Source organism: Scleropages formosus, chromosome 22 (assembly GCF_900964775.1).
Source record: "Scleropages formosus chromosome 22, fSclFor1.1, whole genome shotgun sequence".
NCBI classification, from domain to species: Eukaryota; Metazoa; Chordata; class Actinopteri; order Osteoglossiformes; family Osteoglossidae; genus Scleropages; species Scleropages formosus.
The window spans coordinates 19,624,992-19,643,261 of NC_041827.1; the positions used below are offsets into that span (position 1 = coordinate 19,624,992).

Below are 18,270 nucleotides of genomic sequence, written 5' to 3' on the forward strand. Positions count from 1 at the left end.
TGTTGGGTCGCTCACCCAGCACTATGAGATGTGCAGAGCCACTGTCCTGGTCCAGCAAGGTTCTGGCTGTGCAGGTGTACACGCCCTGGTCTCTGTGAGTTACATTAATGATCTGCAGTAGCCCCTCATCCACAATGTACCTATCAACAGGGAGACAGACAATCTAAGTTAAACCTGCAAAGGAGGACAAAGGAGACAAAAGAGACAGCTAGACATGTGGATCAGTAGGTAGCGCTGGTGCTTCGCAGCTCCTGCGCAGTCGGACGTGCGTTTGAATCTGGCTCAATCTGTGTGGAGTTCATGTTCTCCTCATGTTCATGTGGGTTCCCTCTAGGTGCTCTGGTTTCCTCCCACACTCTGAAGACATTTGTTTCAGGTCAGTTGGTGACTCCGAATAGTCCGTTGTGAATGAGTGTGTTTTCATCCTCTCATGGACTGATGTCTCCCCAAAGGAGTTCCCTGCCTCACACCTTATGCTTCCAAGATACCCTCTGGACCACTGTGACCCTGACCTGGACAAATGGAAACCGATAATGGATGAAATGATTTATGGATGGATGGAAGAAATACAGTTCCCTCATCCCTAAGACGCCAGTTTCAAGACGTAGAGTCGGACACCACGTTGAAATTGTGAACCAATCTTTCCTCAAAGATCATTGGTTAAAATTAAGACCATGGAGCGCACGCAATGAGAGACACTGTTGGGCTGCGGTGGGTGATGCCGATCACTGCTGATCCCCTGGCAGACTAATACTGTTCTCATTTCATTATTAAAACTTACAGCAGGGGATGAATAAACCACTTTCATTCAAAACTCAGTTCAAACAACAAAGAGGAAAACAGAAAAATGACAACGTAGCTGAAAAACAATATTAAACTGGCTGTGGCGTCACTAGTGGAAATATACGCTAGGTATGAATGTGAAGGACTAGCAAGTTGTCCGATACCTAAAACAGTGGGTTTGACTGTTAATTTGAATATTTTACATAAGCTTTGTTTAGTATAGGACAACAGATGGCATAGTGCTTAGAGCTGCTGTCTTGCACCCAAAGGACATATGGTCAAATCCCACTTCCTTTTGTAGTTCCCTTGAGGAAGGAATTCACATTGCCAAAGGCAAATGCCAAAACTAATCCCATGGTGACACAGCGAGTAGTCCTGCTGTTTTCCAGCACCTGGATGATGCAAGAGGATATGGGTTTGATCCCTGCTCAGTCTGTGTGGAGTTTGCATGTTTGTTCCATATTTGGGTGCTCTGGTTTCCTCCCACACTCCAAAGACATGCTGTTCAGGTTCACCCATAGCGTGTGTGTGTGTTCCACTGATGTATGGATGAGTGACCCAGTGTAAGTAGTGTATCTAGCAGTGTAAGTTACCTTGCTGAATAAGGTGTGTGGGCTCATAACACTGCATAGAGTTCACTGGGAGTCACTTTGGAGAAAAGCGTCTGCTAAATAAATAAATAAATGTAACTAAAGCATTACACAAACAAGAGGCGTCTGAGTCATTACTGCTTTTTTTTTTTTTTAAACTAATTAGCTATGGGGAAGGTAAACCGACACCCTACTGGGGAAAGCAATTCTTCAAACTGAAGTTTATTCACATTTTAATCAGTGTGTCAAATACACACCATCAAAAAGCTTGACTTGTGAAACTAAATCACGACTGTATTTCATAGCACAAAATCATCCTTTTTGACTTTTACTCTGCTTTACTATAGCCGAGTGATGTGAAGGTTGCAGAGTTGGCGGTACCGCGGCGTATTCTACATCATACCCGGTACTCTCGGTGAGGTTCAGCACCAGCTCGGCGCCGTCCTTTTCCCACAGGATGCCGAAACTGCCCCTCAGGCTCCTGTCGTACTCCGCTTGGCATGTGAGCTGAGCCGTGGTCCCTCTGAGCACTCGCAGGTCCTGCGGCGGCTCCACTATCTGCGTAGGATCTGAGACGGAGCAGGTTCATCGGTGGCGTTCGCATTACACCTCATATATACCTTAAACCATCTTCCTTAATTTCATTAATCAATCACTGGAGTGTTCAGCGTTTACATGGTATAATCCGTTTCATCGTATAATAACGGGAAAATACAGTACAGAACCAAAATATCTGGGAGGAGCAAATGATTAAAAAACAGCACGGTGGCACAGCGGGTAGCCCTGCTGTCTCACAATGCCTGGGTGGTACAAGAGGACATGGGCTCAAGCCCCGCTCAGTCTGTGTGGTGTTCGCATGTTCACCCCATATCTGTCTGGGTTTCCTCTGGGTGCTCTGGTTTCCTCCCACAGTCTAAAGGCATGCTGTTCAGGTTCACCCATAGTGTGTGAGTGACAGAGAGAGTGTGTGTTTCAGTGATGTACGGATGAATGACCCAGTGTAAGTAGTGTATCTAGCACTGTAAGTCACCGTGGTGAATAAGGTGTGTGGGCTCATAACACTATATAGAGTCCATTGGAAGTTGTTTTTGAGAAAAGCATCAGCTAAATAGATAAATGTAAAACAAATTAGTTAAATTGCAGGAATAAACAAAGTGATAACTGTTACAGACAAAGAGCAACACTTTACCTGTTCAGTACTTTGCAGAGTAGTTGCATAGATATGATTTCAACTGCAAGGACATTATGATACAGAATTCATGTTGTTTCCCTGTGTCCCTCAGAGCTGCTGAATCCTTCTTAATACTCAAGAAGGGTCTCGGATTTCATCTCATTTGGTGTCCTGATCTCCTATCTGCTCTATTAACATGCACTACATAAAAACTGTACCTATTCTCTACCAGTTCTATGCACAGCTACCTGTGTCATGAATGCTGGTTAGATGGTGCTACTGGACTGACTGGCTTCGAGAATCGTGTGTCGGCACCTAATTCACTCCCTTTTGTTGATGCGCATTTGTTTACACTGAGTTGCTTGTCACTTGTCTGCTAATTGTATTCCTTTGTTTCTTTTTATCAAACCTACCAACACTGTTTCACCTGGATTTACACTAATTTTAAATAGCAGTTTAACACTACCATTATTATTTATTCATTTGCCTAATGCTTTTCTCCAGAAGGACCTACAGTTTTACACTACTTGCTAATCATTCATTTATCCAGCAGGGTAATTTTTAGGATAAATATCTTGATCAAGGGCACTACAGCAGGAGTTGGGATTCAGACCTTTGTCCTTCAGGCGCAAGGCAGCAGCTGTATTGTCACGACATCATCTGCTGCTACTTATAATACACAATGGATGCAATATTGCCTCTACCTTTTATATCCAGGATGGCTGTGATGGCTGATTTGCCCTCTATGTTTGTGGTAAAACACGTGTACTGTCCCATGTCCTCCTTCTGGACGCTGCGGATCTCCAAGGAGCCGTTGTCGTGAACAGAAAATCTTTCTCCCTCCACCGACTTCTCCGTGTCATCCTTGGTCCTGGGAGTGAGACGCGGAGGGCAGATTGGAGAGGGAGCTCAGACACCACGTTTCCCACAGCGGTGAGCACAGTGGACACAGCAAAATGTGTTTTAAGACCTTTAACCAAAGTGCTGCTATTCGTTCACGTTTATTTCAAGTCACGGACTGGAAAAAAGGTCTGAGCTACTGATATTGTTATGTGCCTTTATTTAAACTATTAATTATCTGAACTTGTCACCCAAAGTGACTTAGAATGTAATATATCAACTTTGCAGTAATGTACACATTTTTACATTAGGGTCATTTTTACTGTTTCAGTCAAATGAAGCACCTCGATCAGGGGTACTGTAGCAGAGGATGGATTTGAATCTGGGACACTCAGATACTAGGGACACAGCCCAAGACCCTGCAGCATCTGTTGTCCAAAAGCAAGGTTTTAATCTGGATATTTCTTGCATGTGCAATAGGGAACAAATACAAGCATTTCTGTGCTCCCATACTGTAAAATAGGGACATGTGGGCTTTAAATGGGCTTTGAGGCTTTCCAAGCATGGAGGAGGAGAGGATCTGGAGGAATTTGGGACAAGGCGTCTCACCACATGATTGTGGAGGCTGGGGAGCTGAAGACCTTGCAGTGCATGATCACACTGCTCCCCACCACGGCGGCGTACTCCTGCGAGTCCTCCGTCAGGATCATGGGAGGGAGGTCTGCGGAGAAATTGGCAAGAGTTTGGGTGCAATGCAGGGGACACAATGAAGACTGTTGACTGGTCTTGAAAGCAGGGCCCACCAGAGCCCACAGCCTCTGCAGAGATTCTTTAGGAACCCAAATGCTTTGTTCTACCATTTGGCTTCACTTGTATGATGTAATGAGACCGCACTGCGGTGTCATACTGCCGTCTGGCCACTAGATGCCAGTATTGTTGTAGTTGTAAGCATTGGGAAAGGAATCCACACATGCTGTACAGTTAATACCATTTATTAATCTAGCAGTTATGATTTACATTTATTCTTTTATCTGACACGTTTCTCCAAAGCAACTTACATTGTTAAGCTACCTACAATGATTCACCCATTTATGCAGCTGGTTAATGTTACAGGAGTAATTTAGGCTAAGTACCTTGTTCAAGAATACTACAAATGGAGGGGGATTTGAGCCTGTAAATCACTAATCAGTAGTGATTAATGTACAGGTACCTAAATGAAAATCTTCTGACCTTATAGCTCATTTTTCTATACCTTTCATTATATTCATAAAACAGCATGTTGTCATGTTCAACTGTGTGTCACAAAAATAACACTATGAAACTATGAAACTGAGGACCATTCATCAGCATACCAGCTGTCTCCATCATCGTTCTGCTACATGGTCTAATCTACTTCTTATTGTAACGTGATGCAAATATACTATTCAAATATCTGGTGAGAGCAAAAAAGGAAAAAAAAAAAAATAACAGATAGATCGTAAAAATAAAACATAAAAGCCAGAAGTGTTACAGACAAATGGAAGTATTTTAAATACTCAGTACTGTGAAAAAACAGGTGCTCATACATATTTCAGCTAAGAGCAAAATATGAAAAATGGTAAAACACGAGATACAACAAAAAAAAAAAGAAAAATCACTGCATTTATCTGATACTTTTTTCCAAAGCAACTTACAATTATTTACCCATGGATATAGATGAGCAATTTTAGCAGAGTAATTTAGGGTAGCTTGCTCAAGGGTGCTTTGAAGCTGTAATCTTTGGGTGCAAAGGTAGTAGCACCAACCACTATGCAACCAGCTGTCCCTACAGAATTGCAACACGTAAATTGCATAAAAGGTGAAACTGGAGTGAAACTGACTCATGACCAGGATGTTGGCATTGGCGAGGATGGTCCCGTGCCGGTTGGAGGCTTCGCACTGGTACACAGCGCTGTCGCTGGGCTTCACGTTGTGCAGGACGATGGCATCATCAAACACCTTTCTGTTGGATGCCGGCACATCTGAAAGGAGACACACGTAAGACCAGGGACAGAGACAGTTCAGGGTGGAGGACAGAGCTCTGAGTGGGGCCTGCTTTTCCAGCGTACCGTTTAGAGACTGTCCATTGACCCTCCACACCGTCGAGGGCTGGGGAAAACCAGCGGCCACACAATTAATCCTGACTTCAGTCCCAACTGTTGCGATGGTGCTCTCCGGCATCGAAATCCATTTTGGTGGCTCTGCACAAGGAATTTATAACAGAAGGGAAAAAAAAAAAAACAATGTATTTAGAAGTTTGAAAAAAAAAAATATAAAAAAAAAAAATCATTAACTTATTTTCAGTTCCTCCAAAATGGGTTTGATATTTACAAAAAGGTTATGCACAAATAAATATTCAAATTCTGCGTATCTTATTTATTTCAAGTTGCCCTTCTTAGGTGCAATTCCCAACATGAACGCTAGATGGTGCCTCTCTCAAAACAGACAATTTGAAAATTGACTTTTTGTTTAAATTTATGTCTTTCATTTCCTTTCTACTGTTTTAGATTTTTCTTTTTTGTATAATGTTATATCACTGTTTTCATATATTGCTTAAATTAAAGGGAAGTATTTGAAAATAAAGTAGTCACTGTAAGCAACTGTCACTTTAAGTAAATCATATGGAGCATTAAATGCTGCAGTAAACCATGATATTATGCTTGTTTCTAGGGCATTTGGCCTACTGTAAACTCAGTGACTCACCTTCCACTGTTACGTGGAAGTAGTGCTCAGCTTCCCCGTGGGCGTTCCTGGCCCTGCACATGTATTTCCCGTTATCTTCCTCTTGGACTCGCAGCACAGTGAGCAGTTTGCCATGGTTCTGTACGCTCACTCGCTCTGGGAGCCCTTTGCCCATTTTGGTCCATTCTATTTTTGGGGTGGGGCTGCAAAGAACGCGACAACAGCGTGAGGGTAAACAGCGTAAGATATGTAGGCTCGAGCAGCAAACTGGGGTTGCGGCTTTGAAAGGCAGAGGCCTGGATGCATGCACCTGTGCACACCTACGAGGAAGAGTCAACCCATACTCAAGTATAAATTTACCACAAACAGTCTACTTACAATCCTTCTGCAATGCATTCCAGCTGCATCTCTTCCCCCTTGACCAGCCTGATCTCGGTCCGAACACCAGATGGCACCAGAAGACTCGGCTTCCTTTCCAAGATGGCATTGGCTTGAAGAAGAAATGTGGGTTACGTCATCCTTAAATGAGGGCGGTTTCTAAACCACAATGACCTTTCACGATGATATTTATGAGAGTAAAGTGGAAAAGCTTAGTACCAGCTGTGTAAAATATGTAAAAACACGAATGAATATGTGAATAGATAATAATATCAGGCAAAAATGAAACTGAACCGAAATTACTGAGATTTCAGGGACTCTTCGGCTCCAGCAGCCGAACGTAGTCCAGTATCACTGTCAGTATTATTATTATTATTATTATTATTAGAGTTGTGATTGACTCTAATGTCGTGTCAGTTTGTCTTTCTGAAGGGAGATCAATGTGTTCGTATGAAACGCCACTCACCACTGGCTTCTGACTCTGAGCCACTTACAGACTTGGCTGAAATGGAAGGATGGAGAACACGTGACAGAATAAACATGATGCAGACAGCATAGCGTGTGCATGTATGATGCAACAGGCAAAAGAAACGATGGCATCGAAAACCGACGAATGGAGGGGAGCGACGGAGCGGGGATCCCGAGAGCGCGAGACCCGGTCGAGTCTGGGAGCGCGATTCGGGGAAGGCGGTCGAGACACCTACTGCTCTGCACCACGACGGACATGGCTGTCTTCTGCACGATGGTGCGGATCCTGGGGAAGGCGGCGTAGCAGCAGTAGTCGCGACGGCTGTCCTTCTGCAGCGCGTTGGAGAAGTAGAGGTTCCCGTTGAGACCCATGGACACCCGCTCATCCTGCTCGATGTGCTGCAGCCCTGGGGAAGCCACACAGAGGATGCTGGGAGATCATCAGGACACCCTTCAGCTGACATTCCTGGAGGACAACCTGCATTTTTTGAACACTTCCCTACCCAGTTGCCGTGGTTGTGGAACAATACAAGTGTTCTCAAACCCTTCTGATGTCTTTCTCTTCAGCTGGATTGACTGACGTTTAGCATAAAGAGCATGTGCTTTGATGTCTCAACGCAATTGTCTGACTCGCTTGCCTCTCTCGTTTTTGTACGGTGTACAAACACAGCGGCTCGACGCACAATGGCCAATTTTGCCGCGACTTCAAAAGAGCTCCTGCGGATTGAATGAGACGCGAGGTCTTCTGCGGCCGCGCATGCAGAACGCCGCCTATTGAGCGGCGAGACAGACATTGATTGACGGCCACTCCTCCGTGGCACAGAGCGCCGGCGAAAAGTTGGAGGTTTGCTGCTGACAATGGAACAAAACCCGTGCAGAGAAGGGTGTGGGGATGGGGGGGGGGATCTTTAAAACAGGAATCTAGTCTGGGCCCAGCTGCATGAGGGATGTGGGCACTTACATTTATTTTGTTTAGCTGATGGTTTTCTTCAAAGTAACTTACAGTGATTTACCCATTTATACAGCAGGGTCATTTTTACATCTACATTGATTTATTTAGCAGACACTTTTCTCCAAAGTGACTTCCAATGAACTCTATGTAGTGTCATCAGCCCACACACCTTATTCACCGCGGTGACTTACACTGCTAGATACACTACTTACACTGGGTCACTCATCCATACATCAGTGGAACACACACACTCTCTCTCTCTCTCTCTCTCTCTGCCACTCACACACTATGGGTGAACTTGTACAGCAGCTCTTTGGACTGTGGGAGAAACCAGAGCACCCAGAAAAAACACACGCAGACACAGGGAGAACACGCAGACTCCACACAGTCTGAGCAGAGACTGAGCCCATGTCCTCTCGCACCACCCAGGCGCTGTGAGACAACAGCGTTACTTGCTGGGCCACCATGTCGCCGATTTTTTTACTGTATCATTCAGGTAAAATACCTTGATCCAAGGTACTACAGCAGGAGGCAGGATTAAAACCATTGTTCTTTTGACCCAAACCAGCAGCTCTATCCACGAAATCATGTGCTGCTGAAATAAATAAATAAATAGATAAATAAAGGTCTAATTTAAATAATCCGTCCATCAAGAATCAACAACACAGACCGAGTTGGACTGAAGCTTACACTGAAATCAGAGCCCAGGAGCTGTACGGCACCAGTGCTTCCTGCTGTGCCACCATGCAACACTAAGCAGCTCTCTGACAAGAGCTCCTTTGCGATGTAGGGAAAACAAAGCCCAGGAAAGGATAGCGTGTAACGAACTGGGCCAAGACTGGACTTACGTTCAGTTTCACCTTTTCCTAGAGCAGGACAGTTTGACTGGAGCAGTTTGGGTTAAATACCGTGATCCGGGGACCGTACCCTCACAGCAGTTGCTTCCCTTGCTCCCCGAAAGTGGGAACATGTTGTATCTTATATCACGAAGGGAACCACAACTGTCCCATTGGGACACATTTTTGAGGGAGAATCCAGCTGACCCGCATGATGCGCAGCTCACTTTGGAGAAACGACGGGGCGAACTTACCTAAGGTCATCCAGTAGATCTGCAGAGGTGGGATCCCCTTGGGAGGGTTACATTCCAGGACGACGGGGTCGCCCTCTTTCACTACAATGGGGTCGATCTTCTCTTTGGGGAACTTCGGAACATCTAAAGAGAGAGCGGCATGCAGATGAATTGCGATCGGTTTGGTGCGCGGAGCAGGGGCACTCCTCCCCCGCAATTCCACACCTGTCCTCTGGGAGGCGGTCTTCAAATTTTTTTTTTTTTTTTTGTCTGTTTTGTTTTGCACTCCTGTGTTCGATTTCACAACGTGTGCAGAGCTGCAATCGGAGGCGGGGAGGAAACCGCTGCTGTTGCTCATATTGTTCGGTTCATTAGAAGTCTGCGGCTTCGAACGCCTGAAACGCATCCAGACTCGGTCCCGGGCATCACGTTCCCTCCAGCCCGGGAACCCTTTGAAGATTTACGCAGCGTGCTCCAAAACGAAATGAAGAACGCACCCAGGGAGACGAAAGCAGGCCTACAACCCTGCACCCCCACCCCGAATTTCCTAACCGCTGTCTCCGGGAGCAAATCTGATGGAACTGGAGGAAAATGATGCTCTAGGGCCTCAGCGGCGCTCCGTGTGCCCTAATGCAATGTACACCATAAAGCGGAATTCATTGGATTTTCCCTCCCGGAATCCGCTTGAAAGGACTGTGTCAAATGACTCCCCCTCGGAGACGGGCGCTACTCACGGGGCACGACGAACTCAATCTCCTCCGACATGGCGGTGCCCAGCTTGTTTGAGGCGTAGCATCGGTAACGGCCCTGATGCTCGGTGACGTTGCCGTTGTTCGTGATGATAAAGGAGCCCGACTCGTCCTCCTTCGTGATCCTGGGGTCCAGGGAGGGGTCGAAGTACTGGCCGTTCTTCGTCCATCTGTATCTGTCGGGTGGGAAATGCGTTCGCGCGTCAAAATGTTTCCGCTTTTTGTGAACGGCGCAATACCTCTGCTTCGTTATCCTCTCTTCCCAGAGATAATTTGACAGCTGTCAGAAGCGCGCCGAACACAACGCGCCATTCAGGTGTCAATCCAGACCCGCGTGGCTGTTAAACAGGCAGAGTGGCAGCTGTGAAGCTCAGCGTGTCGCTAACAGGCTCTCGGCAGCGACCCCCCGAAACGCGCGCTGACCCGTGACCCCCACCCCCCCCACCACCTGTCCGTCCGTGCCCCAACCGCCCGCACCGAAGTGTCTCACTCACTCTGGCTCAGGGTTCCCTTTGGCCTCACACCTCATGGTGAAGCTCTCGTCGAAGGGGAACGCGATCATGGAGGCGGGAGACTGCTGCGTGATGGTGGGGAGCTGCTCAACTGCGGAGACGAGACAAACGAGAGTCAGAGCCGCCCTCATCCACCAGGATCCCTTTCGGGGGCTCCTCCCAAAAATGAAATGAGGTTTATTTTTGGCTTAATGTCATTATTTGTGGGGACGCGGTGGTGCAGTGGGTTGGACCGGGTCCTCCTCTCTGGTGGGTGTGGGGTTCGAGTCCCGCTTGGGGTGCCTTGCGATGGACTGGCATCCCATCCTGGGTGTGTCCCCTCCCCGTCCGGCTCTATGCCCTGTGTTGCCAGGTCGGCTCTGGTTCTCTGTGACCCCGTATGGGACAAGCGGTTCAGAAAGTGTGTGTGTGTGTGGTGGGTCTGAGGTTTGAGTCCTGTTTGGGGTGCCTTGCAATGGACTGGCGTCCCATCCTGGGTGTGTCCCCTCCCCCTCCGGCCTTACGCCCTGAGTTGCTGGGTTAGGATCCGGTTCGCCAGGACCCCGCTTGGGACGAGTGATTTCAGACTCTGTGTGTGTGTGTGTGTGTTTTTTTTTTTTTTAAATTTTCTGTGCTCTTCCTGTGGGGGGTGCGGTGGCGCAGTGGGTTGAACCACAGTCCTGCTCTCCGGTGGGTCTGGGGTTCAAGTCCCCCTTGGGGTGCCTTGTGACGGACTGGCGTCCCGTCCTGGGTGTGTCCCCTTCCCCCTCCGGCCTTCCACCCTGTGTTACCGGGTTGGCTCCGGTTCCCCGTGACCCCGTAAGGGACAAGCGGTTCTGAAAATGTGTGTGTGTGTGTGTGCTCTTCCTCTTTCAGCAGTTGCACTTGTTGCACAGAAGTCCTTGTCACTGTTGAAACCAGGCTGGCTGTAGCCCTTCTGCGAAAAGCGAGGATTGGGAGTCATCCCCAGCATCCCGACATGGAAAACGTTAATAAATCAAAGGCTGGGATGTCCGGCAAGACAAGTGCCGTGTTAGGCGTGGAAGTTAAGCGCGGAGGTGTGACGCACTAAAGCCACGCAGCGGCCGAACCTGAGCGAATGGGAGGGAGCAAAGATGGTTTAATGCGATCATGGACATTGATGGTGTTAAACGAGGAAATCTGGGAACCCACTTACTGTTCACTTGAGCTAACACTAAACAATCCACGGCAGCATGAAAAACAAACAGAAAACACATTTAGAGGCTTTTACTTCCCGCGGTAAAAAGTGCACAAGGACATCAGTATGGATACAGCAATATAAAACGTCACTTTTATTACACACGCACACACACACACACACAATGGCACACGGATGTACGCAGAACCGAAAACTCTCTCTCTCACACACAGACACGCGTGCGCTGTCACAAACACGTAAAATCCACGCGCAGCCATAAGAACCGCACCCGGAAATATCGTTTTAAAAATATTCTGGATTAAGTAATTAATTTTCCATCAATCCATACCGAAAAGCTGCGAATAAACGGGACTGCAAAAAAAAAAATCTCCAACTCGGCGCCGGACGTCTCGCAAACGGCAACAGCTGTTATTAAACGCACACAAAACCGTGTACCTGCGTTTCAGCGCGAGCAAAGCCGCAAAGGATCTGCAGCGAACGCTTGCGGTTGTATTCGACCGAGATGCCAGAATTTGTACGTAGAAACACATAAACAGAAGCTGCGTGAGGGTCGAGGATCCCAGCAGAAAGGAATAAATTTGCCCCTTATGGGTCTGTTTAAAGACAGATACCTGGCTGGGCTTCAAGCAGGGCAGAATTACACTTATGAACGGGAAAGAAAGCACCGGTCGCCTGGAACCCGTCATTACTGAAAGATCTCTCCCAGGAGGCCTTGCTGTTTCCCTTCGAAAGGTGCAAAGTGAAAGAGAAGTAAAAGGTCCAACGGGAGACGGCGTGAAGCCGAAACACGGCAGGCGGGAATCGCCCACGTACCCTCGAGAGGGATGTCGAGGAGAGCGGCCGGGCGGAAGGTGCTGATGCAGCAGAGGAAGCCCAGCAGGAGGGTCGATCCAGGTCGCCACGGCGACGCCATCGCTCCGTGCCGGAGGGAAAGGAGGGGCTCGAAATCCAGAGAAGAAGATTCGCCTGCGTGCCGCGCTGCCGGGTTTCAGTTCATCTCAGTCGAGCGTGGAATGACACCAGACCTGGGAGTGCACACGGGACAGCGGCCGTTAGTCTTCTCACGCTCTGGGGGAAAATGGAACACAGGCCACGATGTGGCAGAAAGAGCAAGAATGCAACATCTCCAGCATATAAATTTATTAACTTTAATTCGTTTTACATTTATCAGCTTAGCTGATGCTTTTCTCCAAACCAACTTCCAGTGAACTCTATGTAGTGCTATCAGCCCACACACCTTATTCACCGCGGTGACTTACACTGCTAGATACACTACATCACTCATCCATACATCAGTGGAACACACACACTCTCTCTTTCTCTCATACACTGTGTGTGAACCTGAACAGCATATCTTTGGACTGTGGGAGGAAACCCACGCAGACATAGGGAGAACATGCAAACTCCACACAGACTGAGCGGGGATCGAACCCACATCCTCCCGCACCACCCAGGTGCTGGGAGACAGCGGGGATGAGAAGCTCTTCTTTCGAGTCAACATGTGTTGTACTGATCTAGGTGCTCCACTCCCACCTTTCTGAACATGAGCAATAATCCGTAAACATGTTAATATTCAGTTGGGTCCAAAAAGATCATTTATACATACATACATTTTCAGAACCGCTCGTCCCATACGGGGTCACGGGGAACCGGAGCCTACCCGGCAACACAGGGCATAAGGGGACACACCCAGGACGGGACGCCAGTCCACCGCAAGGCACCCCAAGCGGGACTCGAACCCCAGACCCACTGGAGAGCAGGACTGTGGTCCAACCCACTGCGCCACCGCACCCCCTAGATCATTTATAGACAATATAAAACAGCACAATTTAAAACCGGAACCAACAGCAGTCCTAACGTACGACAGATATGGAGGCACGTGAGCCGATTCTTAACGTTTGACCACGTAGCTCAGCTTCGCCTTTAGCCGCACAGTTGGCAAAGAGCCAAGGTTTTTTCTTTTTTTTTTCTCACATCCAGTGAAAATGCTGTAAAAATTGTAACCCATAGCTAATTATAAAGCCTGGACTGGAAACCATCCCAGCTATGACTCAAATGCAGTATTGAAGCGAATGTAATGAGTGTGAAACCCCAACACCGTGACCTGCGTGACCCGGGGGAGGGTGGGGGCGCTCCAGCTGCGGTACGGCCCGCTCGCGTTCCTTTCCCATAAGGTACACCGCAGGGCTGTAATGACCACCCCCCCTCACCCCCCAAACAGGAGGGGAACGGAGGCGACCACTTATCGTGCGGCCGGGTACCCACAATCCCATGCGGCGACAGTTCCTCTTCCCGGCGGTTAGCTGGTCCCGGGGCTGGCAGAGGCCCAGCTCATTAGGTCGCTTTTCCCTCTAATTTGTTAAAACAAAGTGGAGCGTCGACCACTTGTAGGATCACAAAAGCCGAGCGCAAACTGGAACCGGCGGGGGCCCCTGGGTAATTCTGCACCAACGGAAATCGTTAAATCGTCAAATTGCCGAGTCGCAGACGTGTCCCGTCAGATACAAGCGATGCATTTTTTGGATTTTACGTTTCGGATCACGCTCCACACAATGTGGTTTTGCGCGATTTCCTTGGAAAACATACAACCGGTAGCTGTCATTTTTCACAGAGCGATGGAGTTCGATGACTGTTTGCTGTTGTCAATGTCATTTTACGTAACGGTGTTTTGTCTCGGGGGGCGCGGTGGTGCGGCAGGTTTGACTGGGTCCTGTTCTCTTTCTGGTCTGGGGTTCGAGTCCTGCTTGGGGTGCCTTGCGATGGACTGGCATCCCATCCTGGGTGTGTCCCCTCACCCTCCAGTCCTGCGCCCTGCATTGCCGGGTTAGGCTCTGGCTCGACGTGACCCCACTCGGGACGAGCGGTTTCAGACTATGTGTGTGTGTGTGTTTGTTCCGTTTGGCATCATGTGCATTTTTTCAGAAGCGTATTGGGTGATTTTTCTGAAAATACAAAATTATAATCTGATAAAGTTTGAAAAAAGGATTCAAACAGAAGGTTAAAAAAAAAAAAAAAAAAAAACTACTGATCATAACTGCGGGCTTTCTGTACTGTCATCTGAACGGGAGATTACCACCCAAAAAGGGGATTTGTGCCGGAGGGAAATCCCTGCTTGATGAGTTAATTTACTTCTGGGAGGGGGATCGAGACGCTGGAGATAGTCACACTCCAGCAACCCACACACGCACGCACGCACGCACGCACACACACACACCCTTTTGAACCCCAAATCTGTTCTCAAAAAGAGCCACTGTGTTCCTTTCTTCCCCCTTAATCCGCTCCCTTTGCGGCTGGAAACCCTGTAGGGGCGGCGCGGGTCAAACGGCAGCTTGTGACAAGTAATTGAACAATTGATGAGACAGCGAAGGAGTCAATTTAATTAATTTCTCTGTGGGCTTCTGTTTTCTAACGGAAGGTCGGCCCGCGCCGCTTCCCCGTGCCTCCTCTAATGATATTAATTCCGCCGGGGCTTTGCGACTCAGCGCAGTTCCGTCCGACCTCGCTGATGTCACCCGTCGAACCAGAAGCCACAGTCGTTACATTTTTTTAACGTACGATTCAAAGACGGCGGACGGTCGGCACGCCATCCCAAAGCATCGCCGTAGCACGATGCGGATGTTAATTAGACCGCCCGGAGAAGAACTGGGGGGCGCGCACGTCTGGTTTCCGTTCGTGCCCGGCCCGCGTTCCCCTTTGGCGGTTTTGCGCAGATTAGCAAGAGAAGGTAGGATGCTGCGTTAATTGGATTGCACTTGTGTGGGGAGGTTAAGCATGTTTAATAGTTCCCCCCCCAATCTCTACAAGGTGACGCATCCCGAGTTCCCCATTGTGTCGCTCCCTCGGCGCCGTCGGAACGAACGCCACTTAGAGGGATTACACTGCGTTCTGACAACGCTTGATCGCTCGCCATCTGATTCCGCGTGTTGGACTGCTGACGGACGTCTGGCGAACCCGCCGCCGCCATCTGGCTTCCGGCGGACAAAAAACACGGGGCTGGACCTGTTAAAAAACTGTAACGTCTGCCTCCGTTTTTAACATCAAAATCAATCCCGCAGGTGAAACAGGAGCTCGAATCCACGTTCGGAATCCCTGCGGCCTCTCTGATGGTAATTTATTGATACATATATTTGCGTGTCCCATATATAGATACACATATCAAGCCACTTATATTTAAATTTCAGCTAACCTCCTCTAACACTTCCAGTACTCATCACAGCGACAAAAAAACCTGCCTTAAATCCATAGTAGCTCCCAAAATGACTGTACTGCCAAGCACAGTGCCCATAGTATCAACTACTGTGCCATTATACCTACCGAGTTACTCTTACTACCAGAAAAATACCTATAGTACCTACCACAATAGCAATCATATTTCCCAGAACACCCTTTGTAACAACAAAAATATCTAGTGTCTTCTAAAACAGCCCATGTGCCAACCACTACAGCCGTAAAACCTACTAAAATATCCACACTGCTTAGCAAAATAATCATAGTACCTTCCGGAATATCACGGTACCTACCAAAAAATCAGTAGCGAATACCACAGTGACCACAGTGAATTTTGATGTACCGCTAGCACCTACCCCAAAGCGGTCACTAAGAAGGCAGACAAGTAATTACAGGAAAAATCAATCATTGGGGGAACTTATTACTGTCTGCTGACTTGTTCCACAAAAGCCCATTGCAATACGAAGCATGGTTTTTGATGGCAGAACCTCTAATCTCCTCTGTTCGGTCTTATTTAGTTTTATTTACAGGGCACCGCTGCAAGAAGAAACGGAGCAAGTCCTGACAGCTCGCGTCGGTCTGTGCCCTGTTTGAATTAAACATGGATTTCCGCATGGCAGGGAGAGGAAGACCATTCTGGGACCACATCATCTGCAGACATGCGTTCAAGGAGACATGTGAAACGACTTCTCCTGCTTATTTATGCTGCCGATGAGCAGGGCTGATCGACTGTAAGTCTGGGTCTCGACGCAAACCCCCCCGCCACCTCCTGCAGTGGGTGTCAGACCTGCCGTAAATACCACAGCTCCGCGCGGCTGCTGACTCGAGCGTTTGCTGCTCCCTCTGTATCATAGCAACAGCTCTCCCCCTTCCTGCTCTGTTGTTGAATTCCACGCACAAGGAGACCAAAGCGTTTCCACATGCGAAAGGAGAACAAAACATGAACGGGATCACAGGCCTTGCCGTTAAATACTACACAGTCAGTTGCTGATATTCGGTCTCCTCATATTCGCTTATTCATATATCTGGTATATTATAATTAATACCTTATCATTAATTGGTCAGGGTTTTCATTTATCCACTCTAGGATATCCAGTACAGTTCATGACATTGGGTCCAGTGCATTTAAAAAGAGGCTGGATTTAAAAATGGTGCAAAAAAAGTGCACGTATGAGAAAGACGCACTGCATTGTGGGAACTGTGTACCCACGCTCTCAGTTGTGGTCTGACACTCTGCTGTCTCACAATTTCGGCTTCAATGTCTATATACTCACTTTTATTCTAGAACTATACTACCAGTGTATTGGCATCCACAGTGCTTTTGGAATAAGGGTCTGGTTCACCGTAATCCTGCTTAGGACAAGTAGCTGTATGATGGACATACAGACACCCCTCGACTTACGTAAATAGACCGTTCTTTAACTCCTTACGTAAATCAAAAGTTACGAATGTCAGATTCCTCATCCTCATCACGTGTTGAACATCACGTGTTCCTTTACACCTGCAGCATCCTTCACTATCGTACTCACAGTTGATACGGCTAAACCTGGTTCTCGTGTTATAGACAATAATCTTTGTCCACCTTCATACCTCCTTATTATTTTCAATTTCATCTCCGAATCGATTTCTTCCTGCAGCTTCCTGCCTTGTCTGGCTCCTCCAATTTGAGCTTAACATATTTCAGATGCTTTGGTAGAATACCGGGGGGTGCGGTGGCGCAGTGGGTTGGCCCAGGTCTTGCTCTCGGGTGGGTCTGGGGTTCGAGTCCCCCTTCGGGTGCCTTGTGACTGACTGGCATCCCGTCCTGGGTGTGTCCCCTCCCCATTCCAGCCGTGCGCCCTGTGTTGCCAGGTTAGGCTCCGGTTCCCCGTGACCCCGTATGGGATGAGCGGTTCAGAAAGTGTGTGTGTGTGATAGAACGCTGTCTGTAAATGATGTGGATGCCAGGAATCTTTTACGTGAATCCGGATTTACGTAAGTCAAATTTCCATAAGTCGAGGGGTGTCTGCATAGTGCTATATTTCTGAAAAATGGCTTCCAAAGAAGTGTTAGTGTCATGTTGCCCAGGAACGAGCGGTGTGGCACACCTGCGACTAATTGACGATAACCAGGATAAAAGGAGCTCCGTGTCGGCAAAATAACGTGGATTCTTGCAAATGCCCTCGTGGTTTCGTGGTTTCAGTGGTTTCCTTGTCCTGAGCCTACGACTTCTCCTCCTGATCCCCAACCATCGCCTGTTTCCTGACCACCGAGTTTGTCTTGCCCTCATCGTGAAGTTCGTGTCTCGAAGACCTTTTGCCTGATATTGACCTCGATCCCGTCTTGCCCCTCGAACCTGGAGAAAAGAATAAAACCAACGCCCGCTTGGGTTCACAACCCACCTGTCTGTCTCCAGTCCGTCTCTTGCCATGACAGTTAGCTAAGGTGGAGAAGAAGGCAAAGCTTGCGCAAGTAATTTAAATAAAGCTGGGCGCCTTAAAGCGTATAAAATGTTGTGAAAGACAAGGGAATTTTTCCGGCACTTGGATTTTCTGAAATTACCGTAAAAAGTATTACGTGAACAAGACGTAAAATATAAGCAAAAGCGGAAAATGTCACCCTCTTCAGTAATCTCTTCCACCAAGCCGGTGCACACAAACTATCACAATAAATATACTTTATGCAATCAGTAT

The 18,270-nt window shown here is 47.8% G+C and overlaps 1 protein-coding gene across 8 annotated transcripts in view; it reads right to left on the reverse strand.

Annotated features, from left to right (window-relative positions):
* Positions 1–18,270, reverse strand: part of chl1b (cell adhesion molecule L1-like b) — a 93,321-nt gene that overhangs the window by 26,382 nt on the left and 48,669 nt on the right. For 6 of the 8 annotated variants that reach the window (XM_029247840.1, XM_029247834.1, XM_029247839.1 and 3 more), the window contains exons 3-17: positions 12,185–12,396; positions 11,369–11,386; positions 10,195–10,303; positions 9,686–9,876; positions 8,973–9,095; positions 7,167–7,337; positions 6,929–6,964; positions 6,463–6,574; positions 6,106–6,287; positions 5,472–5,603; positions 5,244–5,384; positions 3,994–4,105; positions 3,249–3,415; positions 1,777–1,942; positions 16–140 (exon numbers count right to left, since the gene is read on the reverse strand). In XM_029247840.1, coding sequence (XP_029103673.1) covers positions 16–140; positions 1,777–1,942; positions 3,249–3,415; positions 3,994–4,105; positions 5,244–5,384; positions 5,472–5,603; positions 6,106–6,287; positions 6,463–6,574; positions 6,929–6,964; positions 7,167–7,337; positions 8,973–9,095; positions 9,686–9,876; positions 10,195–10,303; positions 11,369–11,386; positions 12,185–12,284 — 1,885 coding nt within the window. In that variant the 5' untranslated portion in view covers positions 12,285–12,396. The remainder of the gene's footprint in view (positions 1–15; positions 141–1,776; positions 1,943–3,248; positions 3,416–3,993; positions 4,106–5,243; positions 5,385–5,471; positions 5,604–6,105; positions 6,288–6,462; positions 6,575–6,928; positions 6,965–7,166; positions 7,338–8,972; positions 9,096–9,685; positions 9,877–10,194; positions 10,304–11,368; positions 11,387–12,184; positions 12,397–18,270) is intronic. The other 2 variants (XM_029247836.1, XM_029247837.1) reach the window with 2 other exon arrangements.